This window comes from Macrotis lagotis, chromosome X (genome assembly GCF_037893015.1).
Source record: "Macrotis lagotis isolate mMagLag1 chromosome X, bilby.v1.9.chrom.fasta, whole genome shotgun sequence".
NCBI classification, from domain to species: domain Eukaryota; kingdom Metazoa; phylum Chordata; class Mammalia; order Peramelemorphia; family Peramelidae; genus Macrotis; species Macrotis lagotis.
Window position 1 is genome coordinate 437,942,146 of NC_133666.1, and position 23,265 is coordinate 437,965,410.

Below are 23,265 nucleotides of genomic sequence, written 5' to 3' on the forward strand. Positions count from 1 at the left end.
CCATGGCAAAAGTTACTTCCATATTTTTCCACCGTTGCCATTGCTGATGCAACTCCCTCCTTTCGTATTTCTCCACTACCATGTACTTTCTCTCTCCTTTCACTCTGACTCTGCTGTAGGGTAGTTGAGTGGCGCAGCAGACAGATCCCCAGCTCTAGGGCCAAGAGGCCCTGAGGCCCTGACCAGCATCCACCTAGCCCTATGGTCCTAGACAGGTCATCCAATCCCAGCCCCTTGCAAGAAGTAAAAAAGAAAATGTGTTATATCTGACCACTCTCCCCTCATGGTCCATCTTCCCCTCCATCACTCATGTACCCCCCCTCCCCCCTGCCCCCCCCTTCTTACTTCAGATGTCTATACCCCATTGAGTATATATGCTGTTTCCTCTCCTAACCACCTCTGATGAAAGTGAAGTTTCCCTCATTACCCCTTGCCTTCCCCCTTTCCATATCATTGCAATAGCTCATTGTAATAAGGAAAAATCTTATATGAATTATCTTGGCCTATTCCTCCTCTCCTTTTTCTTTCTCCCATTAAATTTCCCTTTTTTTCTATTGACTCCATTTTCACACCATATTTTATCTTCAAATTCAGCTTTCTCCTGTGCTTCAACTATAAAAGCTCTCTCTACCTGTTCTATTAACTGAAAAGGTTCATATGAGTATTATCAGTGTCATTTTTCTAGGCAGGAATACATGCAGTTCATCATCATCATTAAGTCCCTCATATTTTCCCCCTCTCCTCCACTCTCTATGCTTCACCTGAGTCCTGTATCTAAAGATCAAACCTTCTGTTCAGCTCTGGCCATTCCAAAAGGAACATTTGAAATTCCCCTGGTTCATTGAAAGTCCATCTTTTTCCCTGGAAGAGGACATTCAGCCTTGCTGGGTAGTTGATTCTTGGCTGCATTCTAAGCTCTTTTGCCTTCCAGTATATTATATTCCAAGTCCTACGAGCTTCCAAAGTAGTTGCTGCTAAGTCCTGTGGGATCCTGACTGCAGCTCCACGATATTTGAACTGTGCCCTTCTGGCTGCTTGTAATATTTTCTCTTTGACTTGGGAGTTCTGGAACTTGGCTATAATATTCCTAGGGGTTGGTTTTTTGGGATCTTTTTCTCAGGGGGATCGGTGGATTCTCTCCATTTCTATTTTGCCCTATGCTTCTAGAAAATCAGGGCATAATTCTTTGAAAATAATGTCAAGGCTCTTTTCCTGATCATGACTTTCAGGTATTCCAATAATTTTTAAATTATCTTTCCTAAGTCTGTTTTCCATATCAGTTGTTTTTTCAATGAGATATTTCACATTTTCTTCTAATTTTTCATTTTTTTGGTTTTAAACTATTGATTCCTGATTTCTGGTAAATTCATCAATCTCCCTGAATTCTGTTCTTTGTCTGAAGGATTTGTTCTCCTCAGAGAGTTTTCTTATCTCTTTTTCCATCTGGCCAATTTTGCTTTTTAAAGCATTCTTCTCTTCAATAACTTTTTGAACTGTTTTATCCATTTGACCTAAGCTGGTTTTTAGCGTGCTATTTGCTTCAGCATTTTTTTGGATTTCCTTGACTAAGCTGCTAACTGCATTTTCATGTTTTTCCTGCATCTCTCTCATTTCTTTTCCCAGTTTTTCTTCTAATTCTCTCATTTGATTTTTGAAGTCTTTTTTTGAGCTCTGTTCATAGCCTGAGCCTGATTTCTGTTTTTTCTTGGAGTCTTTAGATGCAGGAGCCTGTGCTTCCTCATCTTCAAACTGAGTATTTTGATCCTTCTTGGGCTTATTTGCACAATATTTCTCAATGGTCTTCCTCTTATTTCTCTGCTTGCTCATTTTCCCAACCTGGGCCTGGTTTGGGGGTGCTTCCTGAGCTTTTGGAACACTCCCACAAGGGTCTCAGTGTGTGAGGCTCTGTCCTCCCTCCTGGTCTGTGAATGACCACAAGCTCCCCCCTCTGTCACAGGGCTGAGGTGGCTGGACCTGCTGTTCTATGGGGAGGCCTAGACTGCGATCAGTATCTGAATGTGGTCAGAGCCCCAGAGTCCTGTTCCAGGGGCAGAGGACAGAGCTCTGCAATCTCCCTTTCTCTCTTCACTCCCCTCCCTCAGCTCAATGGGCTCATGCCCTGGGGGCTCCTGCTTACCAGCTCTGCCTGCTTCTGTTTCCTGATCTGGGCTGAAAGACCATGTTGATCGCTGTGCGCTGAGAGCTGGGCTCCATGTGCTCCCTCTGGCAGAGGTCCTCCGCTGTTCCCCCACTTTATATCCATTGCTCCCCAGGGTGTAGCCCAGGAGACTCCCCCACTGCTGTGAGCTGGGGCTGCCTCTGGGAGGCTAAAGTTCTTTCACTCTGCTGGGCCACCCCTTTGGTGGGCCGCCCCTCCAACCCCGGGGAGCAGAGCCTTTCTGCTCTTTTCCAGGTTACCTTGAGTAGGAGAACTGCCTCACTGGGTCCCTTTGTGGGTTCTGTCTCTCGAAAGTTTAGTTAGAGTACTTAGTTTAGAAGTTTTATCAGAGAGCACCTAAGACTCTGATCCTTTCTTGTCGCCATCTTGGCTCCGCCCCCAAATCTAGCCAGGGGTATCCTTTTGCATTACTTTTGCAAATCTCTTTAATATTTGCTTAAGAAAAAATAGCTGAATTTTTATATCTTCTTCTGCATTGCTATGATTTTTTTTTTACTTTAGATGAAGAGAACCAACCTCAGATACATAGTTGGGAAAAGGAAATAATATTTCAATAGACAACTAATGCTTTAGTATCATTAAGAAAACAGTTTTGAGGGGTGGCACAGTGGATAAACCATTGGCCCTGGAGTCAGGAGTACCTGGGTTCAAATCCAGTCTCAGACACTTAATAATTACCTGGCTGCGTGACCTTGGGCAAAACACTTAACCCCATTGCCTTGAAAAATCTAAAAAAAAAAAAAATTGACCTCACCAATCCCTGAAACAGTCTTGGGAACTCTTGAATCTTCAGAACACACTTTGGGAATATCTGAACTAAGATATAAGTAAATTGAATGACTTGCCCGAGTTCATATAAAAAATAAGTAGCCCAGTCATGTATTAAAACTCAAATATTCAGACTGACTCTTTTTCACTAATCATGTTTATTTCTAACTTAATTGACTGGAAAATGACATTTCATTTAGTTCAATAAAAAGTTTACCTACTGGAAGAGTATTATATGAAGTTCACATTTTCAGGCAAACTTTTCCATATCGATCCAGTTTGAGTCACATTCCTAATGCTCTATTTTTTTTGGGGGGGTGGGGGTTGCAAGGCAATGGAGTAAAGTAACTTGCCCAAAGTCACATAGCTAGTTAATCTTTAAGTGTCTAAGGTCAAATTTGAATTCAGGTTCTCCCGACTCTAGGACCAGTACTCTATCCACTGTGCCACCTAGCTGCCTTCCCTATTTTATTTTGTGTTGGCTTTTTTGTAATCTATCAAAAAAACACCTATTTTTGTACTTCAATTTTTTTGATAAATGTGAAAGGTTTTAATCACTAGATCATTACTGATGCCTTTGCCTAGCATGACTTCTTGGGCTTAGGGACAAATTCTTGTGGTATGAGTACAACAAAGTCAATGAATTAAGAAGATTGAATTATATTGTTACCTATGCAAATTCACTCACTATCAGCACATTTAAAGAGATGGTATTTAATTTTTAAAGCTTAATTTTAATGTTCCATCCTAATATGGAGAGTTCTTATTTACCCAATTCTTTTTTTATTCCTGAAAAACTTTTTTTGTTCCTGCTTTCCTAATTATAATTTTCTCTCCTATGTTTCATATTTAAATATTATTTGCCTAAGCCCAATGGCAATCTGGTTCTACTGAGCATCATGTCACTAAAGTTACTTTCACATGATTCTCCAACAATCTCTACCCAGCCAAATTCAATCTTTTACATTCAACATAATTGAGTATTCCCATTCCTTCACTGGTTAGACATGATTTCTTCCTTTGGTCAATCTCATGGGTTTTCTTTCTCTGTCTTTTTCACTGGCTCCTTTTTTCTCCTGAACTTTTAATGAGACTATTTATATTTAACCCTAGAACTACTTCCCTTTTTCTTCTACAGGTGTTTCCCCATTAAGTAGCTTATGTGCTTGCATTACTTAACTACTAATATATAGATCTCAATAGAATCAATTTCTCTCACCCTGATTTCTCATTTGTTTGTGGTCTTCTCATTGATACCCTACTGTCACCTGAAATTGAAAATTAGAAACTTGATTTCATTGTCTTTTCTATTTTCCTATGGATGGCATCACCAGCCTATAAGGTTGTTGTTGTTATTCCATTACTCAACATTCTGTCACAAAGTCCTAATCATCCTTATGCCATGATGTCCTTAGCATTAGTATAATCATAACTCTTAATATGAAAAAATATTTACAAAATAGTAAAAATAGAAGGTAGTATGAGAAGAAGTGTACTAATATTTGGGAGCCCAGCTAATCTTCATGTAGAAGCTAACATATAAACTTCATGCTTAATTGGAAAGAGGAATTCTAGGAGGCAGAATTAAGGTTTTCATGCTTGTGAGATGGACAGAGTTAAGGCATGAGGATCAAAGATAAAGTGTTGTGTGTAAGAAAGAGTGAGATGGCCATTTTGGCTGGATAACAGATTGTTGGAGGAGGAGCAATATCCAATGAGGTTGAAATCATAATAATATCCAATGAGACTGGAAATATAGTTTGAAGTCATGGTTATGTAGGACTTTAAAAGTTAAGCAGAGGACTTTATCTTAAAGGGAATAAGAAATTGCAAGAACAGATTGAGTAGGAGAGTCACATAGATCTGTGCTTACAGAAAATTATTTTGGCAACCATGAGTAGGATTAACTAGAGTGAGGAGAGATTTGAGTTAGAGAAACCAAAAAGGAAATTTTTACAATACTCTAACTAGGTAAGATGAAGTCGTGAAATAAGATAGTTGCTGTGTGAATGAAGAGATGTTATGAAAGCAGCAATGATAATATTTGGCAACTGATTGAATAAGTGGAGTGAGGGAAATGAGGAGTCTAGAATAATGTAGAAATTACCAAACTGTGATGACTTCCATGGAAATATATAAATCTGGAATAAGGTTGTGCTTGGGTAGAAAGTAGTATGTTCTGTTTTGGATATATCTTGAGATGTGTCTGAGACATCGAGTTTAAAATAGTCCAAAGGCTACTGATGACATGCAATTGAAGTTCAGAAAAGATATTGGAGCTTCATGTATATAGATCGTTAAATCATGTTACCTAAATCCATTAGCACTAATGAGGCTATTGAGAGAATGTTTGTAGAGGTAGAAGAATAAGAGCAAAGTTTGTAAACTCATCATAGAAAAATGGAATTAGTAAGTTGGAAGGAATCTTAGTCCAATTCCTTTCTTTCACACATGAGAAAATTGAAACAGTCAAATTAAATGACCTGACCAAAGTCACAGAATTAGTGTCAAAGTCTCAATACTTAATTCAAACCTTTTGCTACTACCAATGATTTCTACTCTTTTGTTATCTGTTCCTGATAACTAGTCTTTTTTTGGAGGGGGGGGATATTTCTCTACTTGTCAACATAATTATTTTCCACTCAAGATGCTCCTGTTATCCACTGTACTTGTCTTGTGAATTTTCACTTCCTGAACTTTGTAAAATATGTTGCTTACTGACCATACTTCCAATTTGTCATCATTCAATTTCCATTATTATTGCTCAAGTCAAGCCTCATATTCTCCAAGAAGTATCATGCCTTTCCATTTTCTGGACTCTTGAATATCTTCTGTTCTCTGTACTCTTTTATATCTGTTCCTGGGACCCTCCCCAACTCTGAATCTATACTACCTTATAAAAATGTTTAAGATTTAATCTAGATATGACTGCTTTATAAATAATTTCTAGATTGCCCCAAGTATAAATCATTTCTTTTTTTTATTTTCCCCACTATATTAGTAGTCATCCTATTGGTTAAATTAATAGGAAGAACATTTAGAAGCAGAAGTTCTCAGTTCAAATCCAGTCTTAGATACTTACTAGCAGTGTGACTATAAACAAGACACTTGATCTCTATCTATCTCAGTTTATTTATCTGTAAAATGAGGATAATCGTAGTACTTAGACATGCCAGAGTGATTATGGGGACAAAATAGATAATGTTTGTTAAAAAAAAAAACAAAAAAAAACCTTTGCAAACCATAAAGTGCTACATGAATGCAAGCTATTATTGTATTATAAGCTATGTGAAGGCAAGCACTATATCATTCAGCATCGCAGTCTCAATACACAAAGTGGGTATTTAATGAATGTTTGTTGCATTGAGCTACATTATTAAATTAGGTAAGAGTTCTGACATTAGAATAATAAGGTACAAGAATAATATTATTATTTTCATAATGTATTAATTTAGTTTTGTTCAGAAAGACTAATGGCAGCACCATCATTTATTTTTCAACAGATGATTCCGCTGCAGAGAGCCTTAATGGCAATGAGACTGTGGGGCCTAGTTCCATTGCTTCAGGGGGAGTACACTGCAGGGAGATGGGAGACACAAACAGCAATGGCAAAACAAATCTGGAGCAAGATGAGCAACCTCTGAACCTCAGTGACAGTCCCCTCTCTGCCCAGCTGACTTCAGAATACAGAATAGAAGATCATAGCAGCCATGCGAAAAACAAATTTAAGAATCTATTAATTTCTGACCTCAAGATGGAAAGAGAGGCAAGAGAAAATGGAAGCAAGGTAAAAATGATTTCATAATTTTCAGACACCAAATATAGTATTTTACAAATAATTTATAAATCAAAGTAATGTGCATCAAAAAAATGGAATAATGCTCAGGCAAAATTTTTCAGGTAGCTGTTAGAGTTTGCTTTTTTTAATTACTAGAACTCTTTCTAAAATATGAGAATTTATTGGGTTGGAACTGCAAGATTAGCATATTCTTGCCAATTTTCAATTTTATAAATATATGTGTGTGTATACATATATATGCATTTATGTATCTGTCCACATATGTATATATGTTTTTGGTAAGATCACTGATCTCTCCCAATTTACTTATATGTAAATAAAAATTTAGAAACTAGGTGTCCTAGAGAACTTTATTCAGTAATTTCCACCAGGGAAAAAGGGAAAATGACTCTATTATACATGAAGATTAATCTTGCAGGTTGGAACAGATCAACTAGCCTGATGAAAATCATTTTTCAAGGTTAAATATTGTAAAGAAGGTAGAAAGATTCTATTTATGGATTTTTTTATTACCTTATTTATGTATTAATTATAAGACAGACTTTTTAAAATTTCCAAATGCTTAACAACTATAACAGGAAATGAAATTTGGCAGTGATTTTTTTACATCTCACTGGACTGATTTAACATAATAATCCTGCTCTAATTTGCAACATGATAATATTTTATTGATGAATATGAGTTTTTAGTAGTGAGACTTCTAAGTTGTTTCTCAGCTTGAAATAGATAGATCTTTATATGTCTGTCTAATGCCTTACACTGGATTTACTCTGGGCCCTGTCAATGCTTCCTGGATTCTTAGTTAAAATTGTCTCTTCACTTGCTTTAGGGGATTTGTTTTATCCCTTTTTAAGTCATTTGACCAGATAGCATCAGACCCATAGGCTATTTTCCCTGGGATATGTATCTATTAGTTACATTAGTAAATACTCAAATATCCTTTTTAGAAGAAGTCTTAAGATAGGGACATGTCAAATAAACTGGTAAATTCTCTAACATGTCTAGTATGATCTGAATTACAGCATTATCTTTGAGTATAATAAGATAATTTAACTGATTTAAAGTAGAGTCATTTAAAGGAAAATGATTTTCTCTATTTTCAATTTAATGAGGAAAAATATAGTTTAACTTTTACAAATATTTACTTTAAAAGATATAAACAAATATAGAAACTTGCTTCCCCAACATGTGCCCCCTCTAATGCCCCCTTCTCACCTTCAAATCACCTCAGTCTCTAGGGAGGGAAAGGGGATTAGGTTCATAGTTTAGCTTATTTCTTATGAAGTACAGGTCCCAGTTCAAATCCACTTTGTGTTCAAGTTCCAGTTACCCAGGCTCCTCAGGTTGTCCATGTTGGACTGGCTGGCTGTACTATTCTGTCTTCAATCCTGGTTCCAAGGTCATTATGTCTTTTCTGAGTCTGTATGACCATATCCAGAATTCTGAAAACAAAGAAGACAAACAACATAAAACAGAATAAACACCCCAGAACTATTCTTTGGAGCCAAGGCAAAAAAGAGAGATCAGGAGAAGGAACTTCTTTCCCTCCCACCAGTTCAGTTTATGGTTCCCATGCTGTAGTTGAACTGTAATTTTTACCCTCTCCATTTAGCAGATAAAAGTAGACAAAAAAAGAACAGCAGGGGTGATCAAAAAGAGAGGGATCGGCTCAGTTTCACTAATTTTAAAGGCACTGGAAACTCATCAAAGGAGGCTCCCCTTGCCCACTCTGCTTGGGAGAAAATGCAAGGGCTTCCATGTTAGGCAAATATTCTTCAAAGGTCACCCCCAAGTTAGGAAAGTTGGATTGGCCCAGACAAGCCTGTATTACATACATATCCATGCACTCCTACACACACATGTGTTTCTTTTTTTGTATTATATATGTGTGTTTATATGTGTGTGTATGCATATATTTGTTGTTCAGTCATGTCCAACTCTTCATGAGTTTTCTTGCAAAGATACTAGAGAGGTTTGCCATCTCATTATTTAGCTCATTTTACAGATGAAAAAATCTGAGACAAACTGAGTTCAGTGAGTTGCCCAGGGTCACACAGATAGTAACTGTCTGAGGTCAGATTTGAACTCACAAAGATGAGCCTTCCTGACTCCAGGCACCTGGAGTTGGCAGCTGCCCTCAAAGTGGGGATATATGCATGCATACACCCATAATATAAAATTTATAGGCATATCCATATTTCTATATGGATAAGGATTAGATACTTATATCATTGGCATAACGAATTTCTAGTTAGCTTTCTCTCCCACCTTGAGAGGTGTGCCATTTTGTTAAGATATCTTAATAAAAACCATTTTAATTACTGTCGAAAAAAAGAATTTCTAGGTAAGGAAATTCCCTTTAATACTGCCAGTTGATTTATATTCTGTAACCTAACACTAATTGTTTTAGTTACCTAAGGGAAAGTATGGAGAGATTTAGAAAGTCCAGGAAGATTCTCTAAAACAGTATGACTCAGAGTTAGGACTTGAAGGGAAGGTTCTCTATTATCCCATATTCTCTCTGTCTCTTTCTCTTTCTCTCTCTCTGTCTCCTCTCTCTTTTTTCTCTTTTTACCTTTCTATCTCTGTCCTGTCTCCCTCTTCTCTCTCTGTCTCTGTCTCTCTCTCTCTTTCTCCCTGTCTCTCTTTGTCTCTGTCTCTGTCTCTGTCTCTCTCCCCCATCTCTCTCTTTAACTCTCTTCTCTCTCTCTCTCTCTCTCTCTCTCTCTCTCTCTCTCTCTCTCTCTCTCTCTCTCTCTCTCCTCTCGGTGCCTCCCGCCCCACCACCACCACATACACACACTCACTCACTCACTCATTCATATTGTGGTCCTTCTTTTCCCTACTCTATCCTCTTTATTTCCTATTCCATTCATTTTTCTAGTTCAGGCTTAAAGAAGGAATGGGTTAAGGAAGGAGAGTTTGTTAATTATAAGGTTTAAATTCACTTTTACAGAAAATTGGAATGAAGAAACTTAGCTTTTGAATAATACCTGAATTTCACTCTCAGACCTGGGGATATAGAAAGTTACAGTTTTATACATCCTAAAGATATTAATAAAAACAACTTTTTCAAACCTTTTCTTGATAACCTTGAGAAATGACTTGGACTTAGTTGTTATTTTTAGCTACTTCAATTTGACACCGAGGTTAAAAACTTAACTTATCTAATGCTTACAGCTTTCTATCTGGCTGGATTGTTGTGATGTGCTCTGGAAGTGGAGCTGCCCTTACATTCTCCAAGCTCTCAACTTGATCTGATACAGACAAAAGTGATCTGCCTTCATATAAGTGAGGCCTATGTGGGTTATCTCATTTTCAAATCAAAAACTAGAGTTGAACTTCTATTTACTTTGATATGAAATTCTGAGATTTAAAGCATAATCTGTAACCCTTTTTATGGTATAAATCTTCAGAGGTATGAATAACTGCTCTCTCCCAATATTTCATTCTTTCACTACAGCAGAACATTCCTACCACTTTTTCCTATGTAATTAGAGGTACAGAGTATGTGTGTTTATGTATGTATAGCCATTTCATTCATTCTATAGAAAACATATATTAAGCATATACTTAACTATGGAAGCATAGGTATATACCTAGTAAGAAAACATATAAACAATATGTGAGGGTATGATGCAACCCACAGATGACAGAATTCAAAGAAGTTAAAGATGGCATAACATTGGAAAGAAATAACTTTCATTAAGATGATCTTAAGTCTGAACTTTGAATGAAATTTATTATTTTTGACTTTTCAGAGAAAGAACAAATAGGGGTAGCTAGGTGGCACAATGGATAAAGCACCAGCCCTGGAGCTAGGAGGACCTGAGTTAATAATTGCCTAGCTTTGTGACCTTGGCAAGTCACTTAACCACATTGCTTTAAATAAATAAAATTAAGAATAAAATAAAATCAACCCAAGAATAAATGGAAGATATTCAAGATAGAAATAACTGGATGTGGGATGGTAACTGATAGAAATCATTAACTAGGAAAAATGTAAGATTGGTGTGGTTGAGACAAGAAGCTATGTTATGTTGAGATGAAGTTAAGAAAATAATATAAAACCAGTTTATAATCCAGAGTTCCACTAGTTTGCACAAGGTTCTAATGAATAATAAGTAATGCTGGCAAGTTTTTTTAGCAGCTGGTAAGGTAAAGAAAGTAGTATTTTAGGAAGATGAGCTTGGCAGTCTGTTGAAGAGAGACTTGAGCAGCAAGCCAGTCAGAGGAATAATGAAACAATTGGGGTGTAAGGTAATGAGGTAGGAACTGAAGAGGAGAAAGATCAAGTGGGAAAGCCATGGAAAAGGAAGACTTGATTGATTGATTGGAACCAGGGAATAGGATTTAGAGAGAGGTACAAAGTCAAATAGAAGATCAAGGTTATGAACTGGAAGGGTGGTGGTAATAGTGGGTGATTTCCATATTGATTCCATGGAAAATTTTGAAGGGGATATATAATGTGTTTGTAGTTTTCAAAAATTTCTTCTTTTATAATTTGAACTTGTCTCCTGACCAGAGTGCTTCAGGAATCCTTAAAACTAAGGTTCTGGTCTAAATTTGGCTCAAGACTATAAGATAATTCCTACTAAGACCCTGGACCTTGGAACCACACTATTAATTAACCATTTTTAGAAATGTCTTCTAGGAAATGCTATCCAAACTTTATGTAGAAAAACACCTTTTTCCCCCCTCAAAAAATGTTTTGTCCCCCCCATGCTTTGCCTGAAATATTCTACACTGACAGTTTTTTAGCTAACAAAACTCATACCTCTGACACCTATTGGCTGTGTGACCCTGGGCAAAGCAACTATCAAAGAAACTGCAGATAAGGGGACAACTTACATTATTAAAGAGATTTTCCTCATCTGCTAGACCAGTGAAATCACATATCCAGTCCCTAGTCCTCAGTATTTAGTTCCAATAAAATTGAGTTTAATTTTAGAATAATATATAAACAAAAACTAATTGTACAATAAAATTCCATAAAACATTGCAAATAATGGTTTACTATGTTTATATTACCTGTCATAGAACTGTACATGTCATGGTTTAAAAAGTCCTTTATAATTAATGAAAATGATGTCTAACAGTTTAAGTGATTATTCCAGCTAATTCAAGCAGTAAATTCAACATCAGAACTCTTGTGACTTTTAAACCCAACACATTTTCCACTGAATGATCAGTGGAATCCCAATGCTGAAAATATAATAAAAACCATGGGTATCCATCCTATACCTCCTAGTTTTAGACCACTTTACATGGAGCATGTTAGATTCCTGAAATCAAGGGTGAGACACAGATGTAGGATTGTTGCCAATTTTCCATAACTGAATTCTACAAGACTCTATAGTCTGTCAGTCCTACCTAGTTTGACTCCCAATCTAGCATCTTTACTCACCAGGATAGGGCAGGACCAGGATGAGAGGGACCTGTCATAGAGGCATTGCCTCTTGTTACCTATCCCTGATCCCTTAGAACCCATAGGCACTATGAGGTGGCATGGACTTTAGAGTCACTTGCCCAAAGTGGTACTATTATAGGAAAATTGAGGAAGTTCCCTACACTGCCTCCATCACAGTATCCTGATCCTTTCTTTCTGTTATTAGATTTCCATTAAAAATGGGAGGAGTTAAAAGGCAAACTTAGAACCACTCCATAGCAATCCTATCCCTAACCCAATATTACCTTTTATCTCATATAATCTAAATATTTCTGTTAATCTCATCTTTGCTAAGTTTAGTTTGAATTTTCCTTTCATTAAATAGAAAGTCTTCATGTTGGAGTTATCTTCAAAAACATCTGATAATTTTAGATAAGTTTCTGTTGGAAATAGGCTGATGGTTTTTGAAAAATTTCAATCTAAAAAGGTTCAGCCTGAAACAAAATCATTCTAGTTTGTTTTTAAGTCCCTTTATTCCTATTTACCTCTACCTAGTTTCCTAAGTAAACTGAAAAGAATGAGGATGCAAAGTTATCTAAAATCTATGAAAGACTCTGGTTTCTTTTGGACTTAATATTGACCTACTTCCTAATATTATTTTGAAAAAGAACTAACAAAAATTATACTAAAGCATTTTTGGAAGATGCAAAGTACTCTAAAGGATTGTCTCATTTATATTTAATCCAGATCACCAATTAAAAGAATGAATGTGTTGGGTGAAAAGTTTCCAAGTAATACAAACTTCTTGCTTATTGAAGACCACCACATTTATTAAAGACAAATGGAAATATTAGAAAGAGTTCAGAAGAAAATAATAATAAATGAAAATTCAAAAAAAGAATAATTGACTTCCAGGGTAAAGTCAAGGTGGTGGCATGCAACTAGGATGCATTTTATAAAATGTTGATTAGATTCATTAGAGCTTTTCCCTACACGAAGCTAAATGAAGCCTCTGCACAGATGATATTCAAACTACATATCCCACCAAAAAAAAAGACATGACCCAAAGAAGTTTTCACTGGTAGACATCATAGAGGATCTTCAGGCAAGGTCTGTCTCTTTGAGGGAAAAGGGGAAATAAGGCCCAGCTAGGTGGGAGAACAGGAAACCTAAAAGAGGCTTTTAGCCACAGGGCGATCCAGGTCCAGATTCCAAAAACTTGACAACAGCATAGATCTTGGCAGTAATATAACAGCTAGCAGAGAAGGTTCCAATCCCATACAAAGTCTGAACCCTGGGAACACTAGGACAAAAGATAGGACTGGGTTGGGAACAAACTACTGCATAGGCAGAACCTGAATATAAAGGAAGAAGCAAACTTCTGCAAAGGCAAGGTCTAGACTGCATAAGAAACATTTTGGCCAACAACAAACCAAGGATCTGACCTCAGCTCCAACATAGAAAGCTTGGATCTATACTCCCTATAATACAGGAGCAGAGTCCGAACAATAAAGATGAGCAAATAAGTTTAAAGTGTTCTCTATAGAAAGCTACTATGCTGGTAGAAATGATAACAATGCCATCTCAGAAGAAGAAAGCAATGAAAAATTACCTACAGGAGAAGTCTCAAAAGAGTCTATGAATTGGACTCAAATCCAAAAATCATAGAAAATGCCTTAAAAAGCATTTAAAAATTAAAGAAGAGAAGAAGAAAAATGGAAAAAAGAAATGAGAATCATGTAGAAAATTTTTGAAAAACTGACTATAGAAATCAACTTCTTTAAAAGTAAAAATAGCCCACTGGGAAAAGAATGCAACTCTACAAAGAGCAAAATTAACCAAATATAAAAGGAAACACAAAAGCCAGCTGAAGAAAACAAAACCCTAGAAATTTGAATTGGACAAATGGAAACCATGAATCTACAAAACTACAAGATTCCATCAAAGTAAAAAGGCTAAAAGAATTGTAAAAAATGTAAAGTAACTTTTATGGAAAACAAATAACCTGGAAAAGAGATTCAAGAGAGATAATTTATCAATTATTAGACTACCAAAAAAAAGCCTAGATCAAAATAAAAACCTGCAAAATGTCTTTCATGAAATTGTTGGAGAAAAGTGTCCAAATCTGCTAGAACAAGAAGGCAAAATAGCCATTGAAAGCATAAACAAACCTCCTCCAGAAAAAGATTAAATCTCCCAAAAGCTATCATAGCCAAATGCCAAAACTCTCAAAAAAAGGAGAAAATACTCACAGGAAGAAAAAAAGAAGCAATTTAAATACAAAAGAAACACAATCAGACTTACACAGGACTTATTAGCTTCAACATTGAAGGACCAGAGGATCTGAAATATATCAGAGGACAAGAGACCTTAGATTACAACCAAGAATTTACTACCCTGCAAAATTGAGCACATTTGATCAGGGGAAAAGATGGAAGATTAACAAAAAAGAGGACTACCAAAATTTCCTGATTAAAAAAAACAAAACTGAACAAAGAATTCAATCTCCAAATACAAGACTCAAGTGATTCATGAAGAGGTAAATGAGAAGGGGGAAAAAAGAAAAAAATATTAGTCTAGAACATCAAATATATACAACCATATAAAGGAAATTGTAATATTTGTATCTCTTAAGAATTGTATTTCTCTTAGGATAGTGAAAGAGTTGAATATAATTGAAGAGATTGGATTTAGAGGATATGGGTATGGTTGGTTCTTATTTTTCCCTTGAAAAAGATGATATCACTAGGTTTGAGACAAAAAACCCAGATGAAAAGCTGAGATGTTTACTTTAAAATTATGTATCTCAGTTTCCTTTGGCCTAATTTAATCCTGTCTTACTCTTAAAGCTTAGTACTTTCTCTGATAAGGACATCCTATACTGGGTGGTTCAGAATCAGTAACTCCCATACCTTAAAATCAAGTATGAAGTTCTTAAGAGAGACCTTCAGAGAGTACATAGAGACTTTACAGTTAATTAAATCAGAAGCTACTTTAGGGACAGAGGATGGTAACCTACTTAAAAGGGTGGGACTTAATCTATACTTCAGTTAACTAGAGTTTAAGTGCCATGGTTGGAGTATGGGAGAGAGTAAACTTGGGGTAAGGGGGGAGGTATATATTGTTCATGAAATGATTTGGCTTTACATGACACTTTTAGGTCATGAGAATTAAGTGTTCTTAAGAGGGTAATTGAAAAGGGTGTAAGGTATAAAATAATTGCAATGTGATGTGATTCATGACTATTGAAAAGTATATTTATTTATTTTCATCCATTTGTACATGTATATTTCCAAGTTAAAAAGTTTCACTCCACCCTCCCTTCCCTCTTCCCCTCAATTGAGAACAGACATGTTAGCATTTTACATACATATTTTGCTAAACATACTTACAAATTATTGATTTTTAGCATGAGGAATTAGGATTAAGGGAAAGTGATGCATAAGAGATACTTTTTATAAAGTGTTGATTAGATTCATTTTTTTCTTTGTTTTGTTTTGTTTTTCTTCCTCTGGTTGGGGATAATATAGTCCATAATCTGTCAAATACGGTTGTCCTAGCCCTCTGGACTGCAGAGAGGGGTTGCTTCCATCAAGGTTGCTCATCTCAATGTTCTCAATTGTTCTCTTGGCTCTACTCCCTTTGTTCAGCATCAGATTCCAAAAGTCATTCCATGCTTCTCTAGAGTTAGACCATTTATTTTTCTTATAGAATAATAATATTCCATAGCATTCATCTACCATAATTTGTTTAGCCATTCCCCAATTGATAGGCATCCTCTCAATTTACAATTTTTTGCCACTACAAAAAGAGCTGCTATGAATATTTTGGAACATGTAGGACTTTTCCCATTTTGTACAATTTCTTCTGAATATAGTCCTAGAATTAGAATTGCTGGGTCAAAGTGTTTGAACAGTTTTTTTGCTCTTTGGGCATAGTTCCATATTGCTCTACAGAATGGTTGGATCACTTCACAACTCCACCAGCAATACATCAATGTCCCAATCCTCCCACAACCTCTACAATATTGATCATCTTCCCTTTTTCTCATCTGGGATAATCAAATAGGTGTGAGATGATACCTCATTGTTGCTTTAATTTGCATTTTTCTAATCAATAGGGATTTAAAGCATTTTTTCATATGCTTATATATAGCTTAAATGTCTTCATTTGAAAGCTGTCTATTCATATTCTTTGACCATCAATTGGAGATTTACTTTATCTTAAATAATGGGTAGATCAAACAGCAAATAATAGAAATAATCAATAATTATATCCAAGAAAGTGATAATAATGAGGCATCATACCAAAATTCATGGGATGCAGCCAAGGCAGTTTTGAGGGGAAACTTTATATCTCTAACTGCCTATATAAATAAAATAGAGAAAGAAGATATCAATGAATTGGGTATGCAATTAAAAAAGCTAGAAAAGAACAAATTAAACATACCCAATTAAATACCAAACTAGAAATTCTGATAATCAAGGGAGAGATTAATAAAATAGAAAGAAAAAAATAATTATTTTCATAAATAAGTATGAGTTGGTCTTATAAAAAACCCTAGTTAATCTGATTTTAAAAAAGAAAGAAGATATCCAAATAACTAGTATCAAAAATGAAAAGGATGAACTAACCACCAACAAGGAAGAAATTAAAAAATTAAAAAAAGATAATTCAGAACTACTTTGCCAAACTGTATTCCAATAAATTGGACAACTTAAGTGAAATGGATGAATATTTACAAAAATACCAACTGCCCAGATTAATAGAAGAAAAATAAATTATTTAACCCCATTTCAGGAAAAAAAGTTGAAGAAATCATCAATAAACTCCCTAAGAAATGGTCTCCAGGTCCAGATAGATTTACAACTCAATTCTACGAAACATTTAAGAAACAATTAATTCCTATTCTACGTAAACTCCTTAAAAAAATAGGAGAGAAAGGAGTTCCACCAAACTACTTTCATGGCACCAACATGGTGCTGAAACCTAAACCAGGAAGAACCAAAACAAAGAAAATTATAGAACAATCTCCCTAATGAATATTGATGCAAAAATCTTAAATTAAATTTTAGCAATGAGACTAAGCAAATTATTACTAGATTAATACACCATGATCAGTTTGGATTTATATGAGGCATGCAGGGATGGTTCAAAATTAGGAAAAATCACCCAACATAATTAAACTTATCAATAGTGAAACCAATAGAACCCATATGATTATTTCAATAGATACTGAAAAAGCCTTTGATAAAATACAATATCCACTCCTACTAAAAACACTAGAAAGGAATAAATGGAGTTTCCCTTAAAATAATAAATAGTATCTAAAACCATCAACAAATTTTATATTTAATGAGAATAAACTCAGAGCATTTCCAATAAATTCAGGGATGAAACAAGGATGCCCACTATCACCTCTGCTATTCAATATAGTATTAAAAATGCTAACACTAGCAGCAAGAGAAGAAAAAGAAATTGAAGGAATCAGAGTAGGCAATGAGGAAGCAAAACTTTTCCTCTTCACAGATGATATGATGGTAAACCTAGAGAACCCAAGAAAATTGTCTAAAAATGCCTTGAAACAATTAACAGATTCAGCAAAGTAGCAGGATATAAAATAAACCCACAGAAATCATCAACATTTCTATATATGTGAATAACAAAGCCCAAGTACAAGAGATAGAAAGAGAAATTCCATTTAAAATAACTGTAGATAACATTAAATACTTGGAAATCTACCTCCTAAGACAAACCCAGAAATTGTAAGAACATAATAATAAAACTCTCCTCACCCAAATAAAGTCAGTTCTAAATAATTGGAAAAATGTCAAGTGCTCATGGTTAGGTCAAGTTAATATAATTGAAATGATAATTCTACCCAAATTAAAGTACTTATTCAGTGCCATACCAATCAAACTACCAAATAAATACTTTACCGAGCTAGAAAAAATAATAACAAAATTCATCTGGATTAACAAAAGGGCAAGAATAGCAAGGGAACTGATAAAAAAATGTAAAAGAAGGTTGGCCTCATGCTACCAAACTATACTATAAAGCAGTAGTCATTAAAACTTCCTGGTACTGGTTAAATGGATCAGTGGATAGGTTCAAAAGAAAACTCAATAAATGACTACAGCAATCTAGTATTTGGCAAAATCAAAGACATCAGCCTCTCGGATAAAAACTCCTATTTGACAAAAATTGTTGGGAAAATTGGAAAATAGTATGACAAAAACTTGGCATAGATGCACATTTTATACCCTATAACAAAATAAGGTCAAAATGGGATTTAGACATAAAGAGCAATACCATAGATAAATTAATAGAACAAAAAATATTCTATCTGTCTGATCTATGGAAAAGGTATACTTCTATGACCAAACAAGAATTAGAGAAAATTACAAACTGCTAAATGAATGATTTTGACTATATTAAATTAAAAAGTTTTTGCACTAATAAAATCAATGATGTCAAAATTAGAAAGATAGTGGAGGGGCAGCTAGGTGACATAGTGGATAAAGCACCGACCCTGAAGTCAGGAGTACCTAGGTTCAAATCTGGTCTCAGACACTTAATAATTACCTAGCTGTGTGGCCTTGGGCAAGCCACTTAACCCCATTTGCCTTACCAAAAAAAAATAGAGAGAGAAATGCATCAAATTTATAAGATCATAACTCATTCCCCAATTGAGAAATGTATTTCTAATGTGACAGAAGAGAGGAGGATGCTTAGTGACTATGAGGCAATATTTTGTACCAAAAGATCAAGCCATCAATTATTCTTTGATTGACAGTACTTTGAGTTTATCAAGCATTTAATCAATCAATTAATCAACTTTTTGATTGATGGTGCTTTTCTTGATAATACTTGATTCATAGTGCTTTAGTGATAAATAAGCCCAGAGAAAGAGGCAAAAAAGAACTATTACTGTAGAAAGTAGGAAGGTTGTGAACACTGAGTAAATTCTATTCAATAGATTTGACCCAGAGAGGGAATAAGATACATTCCTACTTGGGTTTAAAAAACTATTCCTATTCTACAGGGAAATGAAGGGGAGAGGGGGAGAGAGAGAGGAAGGCAAAGAAAAGGGAAGAAGAAACTGATAAAAGAGAAGGTGAAGATATAAGTGAAAATAAACTGAAAGTCAATTTTTAAAAAAAATTATTTATTTAAGGCAATGGGGTTAAGTGACTTGCCCAGAGTCATACAGCTAGGCAATTATTAAGTGTCTGAAGTCAGATTACTCCAGGGATGGTGTTCTAACCACTGGGCAACCTAGCTGTCCCTGAAAGATAAAATTTAAAAGAAAAGTTAAATGGGGGAAGGGGAGTAAAATTTTGTTGAGGAGGAATGAGGAATGAGAGAAAAGGAAGGAGAAAAATATGAATGGAGAAAGATAGTATGGAGTCTTAACTGTAGTCTTAACTGTAAATGTGTATGGGATGATTTCTCCTATAAAATAGAAGTGGATAGCACAATGGATTAAAAAACAGAATGTTCCAATATGTTGTTTACAAGAAATAAGTTTAAAGCAAAGATATACACACTGGGTAAAGGTAAAAGGATGGAGCAAAATATATTATGCTTCAGCTGAAGTAAAAAAAATCAGGGGGAGTGATCCTGATCTCAGATAAAGCAAAAACAAAAATTTAGATCTCATTAAAAAGGATAAGGAAGGAAATTACATATTCTTAAAAGGCACTGTAGGAAATGAATAAATACTTGGGAATCAGCCTCCAAAAGTAAACCCAGAAACTGTATGAATACAATCACAAAACATTTCTCAGTCTGATAAAGTCAGATCTAAACAATTGGAAAAATATCAATTGCTTCTGATTAGGTCTAATATACTAAAAATGACAATTCTAACCAAATTGAATTACTTATTCAGTGCCATACCAATTAACCTAACAAATAACTATTTTACTGAGCTAGAAAAAAATAGTAACAAAATCCATCTGGAGGAACAAAAGATAAAAAATATTAAAGAAACTGATGAAAAAAATGTAAAGGAAGATGGTCTAGCTCTACCAGATCTAAAACTTTACTATAAAGTGACAGTCATCAAAACTATTTGGCAACTGGTTAAGAAATAGCATAATGGAACAGTGGACTAGATTAGTAACTGACAACAATAATCTACTGTTTGACAAAACCAAAGACATGAGCTTCTGGGATAAGAACTCACTATCTGACAAAAATTGTTGGGAAAACTGGAAAATATAATGGCAAAACCTAAGCACAGACCCACATCTCACACCCTATACTATAATAAGGTCAAAATGGGTACAGGTTTTAGACCTGATGGGTGATACCATAGACTAATTAACAGATCAAGAAATAGTCTGCTGGATCTGTGAAAAGGGGAGAAATTATGACAAAAGAAGAAATAGAATATATTATAAATGGCAAAATGGATGACTTTGATGATATTAAATTTTCTTGCACTAATAAAATCAATGCTGCAAAAATTAGAAGGAAAACAGAAAGCTGGGAAATAATCTTTATAGCTAGGGGTTCTGATAACAATCTCATTTCTAAAATACACAGAGAATTACATCAAATTTATAAGGTTACAAGTGATTCCCCAATTGATAAATGATCAAGGATATGAGTAGACAGTTTTCAAATGAAGAAATTAAATCTATATATAATCATATGAAAAAATGTTCCAAATCACTATTGATTAAAGAAATGCAAATTCAAACAACTATGAAATTCTACCTCATATGTATCAGATTGGCTAAGATGACAAAAAGAGAAAACAGCATTGAAGAGATTGTGAAACGATTGGGACATTAATACATTGCTGATGGAATTGTGAACTGATCCATTTCTGGAAGGCAATGTGGTACTATGCCCATAGCGCGATAAAACTGATCATACTGTCTGACCTAGCAATTCCAATTCTAGGCCTATATCCAGAAGAAATTATAAAAAATGAGAAAAGTTCCACATGATCCAAAATATTCATAGCAGCTCTTTTTGTAGTGGCAAAGAATTGGAAACTGAGCAGAATCAATTGGGGAATGACTGAACAAGTTATGTTATAGGAATGTTATGTAATACTATGGTTCTAAAAGAAACAATGAATGATCAGACTCTAGAGAAGCATGGAATGAATTATAGGAACTGATGCTGAGCAAAGGGAGTAGAACCATGGGAACACTGTATATGTTAGCAACAACATTGTGAATTGATTAGCCTTGATTAGTTCCTCTCAGCATTTCAGAGAGCTAGGACAACTGTGGGAGACCAGCTATGGACAATGCTATCCACAAGCAGAGAAAGAAAACCAAACCAAACTAAAACAAAACCAAAAAACCCTATAGAATCTGAATGAACACTATACTTATCTTTTTAAAAATTTCTCACGCATAGTTCTTTTCTATCTCATGGATTTCTTTCCTTTCCCTTAATCCTAATTCCTCTTCCTGAAAATGACTAATCTGTAAATATGTTAAACATAAATGTGTTTTTATAATATTCACAAGACTATTCACTACTGAGGGGAGTGAGATGGGAAGAGAGGGTGAATGGAATTCATGTAACTTAAAAATATGCATATATATATATACATATGGATGAATGTTGCAAAACTTTTATAACATGTAATTAGAAAAATAAAAGATCAATTAAAAAATGAGGAAAGGTTAAATGGCAAAGAAGACATAACTGTCTTCAAATATATTCCAAAATATCTGGGTCACTTTTTCTCAGTTATCCACAGAAGAGAATGAAAAATAATAACCAATAACTATTCTTTGGAAATTATAGATTTTTTTGTGAAGAATAAAACCTCTTAATTCTAGACACAGACTGTGTTTAAAAACAATGCATCATTTTTATCCATGTTTCTATGACCCAGAACTATTATTTGCTTAACTTTGTAAAACATCTAGTGGCAAAAATCTTTTAAAATACCTCAGATAGCTATAATTATGTCAATGAGGTTACTCCCTCCACTAATAGCAATTGCAACTCCTATGGAACTTGGAGTTAGTGGAGTGACTGAGAGTTACTATGGCTACAAACAAGCAAACAATCAAATGATCCATCCACAAAACAATCAGGAGCATTCCTGAACTTAGCTAATCTGCTCACTTTTCAAATGCATAGTCTATCAATGAATGCATATTTTTAAACCAGGGTCTCTTAATATATGTGGATGTGTGTGTACATGTATGTGAGATGGACTCCTATGGACACCATCTGGTGAAGTATAAGAGCCCCTTCTCATTATAATTTTTAAATGTATAAAAAGATTATAAAAAAATCAATGACATTGAAATACATAAGTATTTTTTCTGACCAAATTTGCAGACCCCCTTGAAATCTACCCATAAAATCCTAGGGATCTCTGCACTACATGTTAAGTGCTACCGAGTGACTCTGTTCTTCTGGCATACTCTTGGAATCAAGGGTTGGATGCATACACAGGAAAAATTCATAGGAGCAGCATTAGTAGAATGCTCAAAAATTAATTTGAGAGTATTTATAAGGTAAGAAGTAACAACAACAAACATACTGCTTATGTGATGCTTTAACCTAGGTACCAAGATCCATTTCTCTGCTTCTTAGTCTTAAACTATTTTTTCTTCTTTCACAAACTCTCCTTGATAATTCTCAATTTTCAGATGTTTGACTTGTCAAAGGCATTGTCTCTTTTTTATTGATATTTTATTTTTCCAAATATATTTTATGAAAATTTTTCAACATTTATCCATATGCATATGTATATTTTTAAGTTACAAAATTTCCTTCCATTCTCCCTTCCCATCCCTTTCCCTCAGTGATGAATAGGTTAATATTGTACATACACATTTATGTTAAACATGTTTACAGATTATTCATTTTTGGTATGAGGAGTTAGGATTTAAGGGAAAGGAATACATAAGAGATAATTTTTAAAAAGTGAATGTAGTGTTCATCAGATTCTGAAGGGGTTTTTTGGTTTTGTTTTGTTTTGTTTTTCTTCCTCCAGATGGGGATAACATTGTCCATAGCTGGTCTAATAGTTATCCTAGCTCTCTGAACTGCTCAGAGGAACTGCTTCCATCAAGTTTGATCATCTCACAATGTGTACATTGATGTGTACATTGTTCTTGGTTCTGCTCCCTTCATTTA

General features: G+C 34.9%; 1 protein-coding gene across 3 annotated transcripts in view; it reads left to right on the forward strand.

Annotated features, from left to right (window-relative positions):
• Window positions 1–23,265, forward strand: part of NOL4 (nucleolar protein 4) — a 507,107-nt gene that overhangs the window by 305,996 nt on the left and 177,846 nt on the right. For all 3 annotated transcript variants that reach the window (XM_074201260.1, XM_074201261.1, XM_074201262.1), the window contains one exon: window positions 6,451–6,734. In XM_074201260.1, the coding sequence (XP_074057361.1) occupies window positions 6,451–6,734 (284 nt within the window). The remainder of the gene's footprint in view (window positions 1–6,450; window positions 6,735–23,265) is intronic.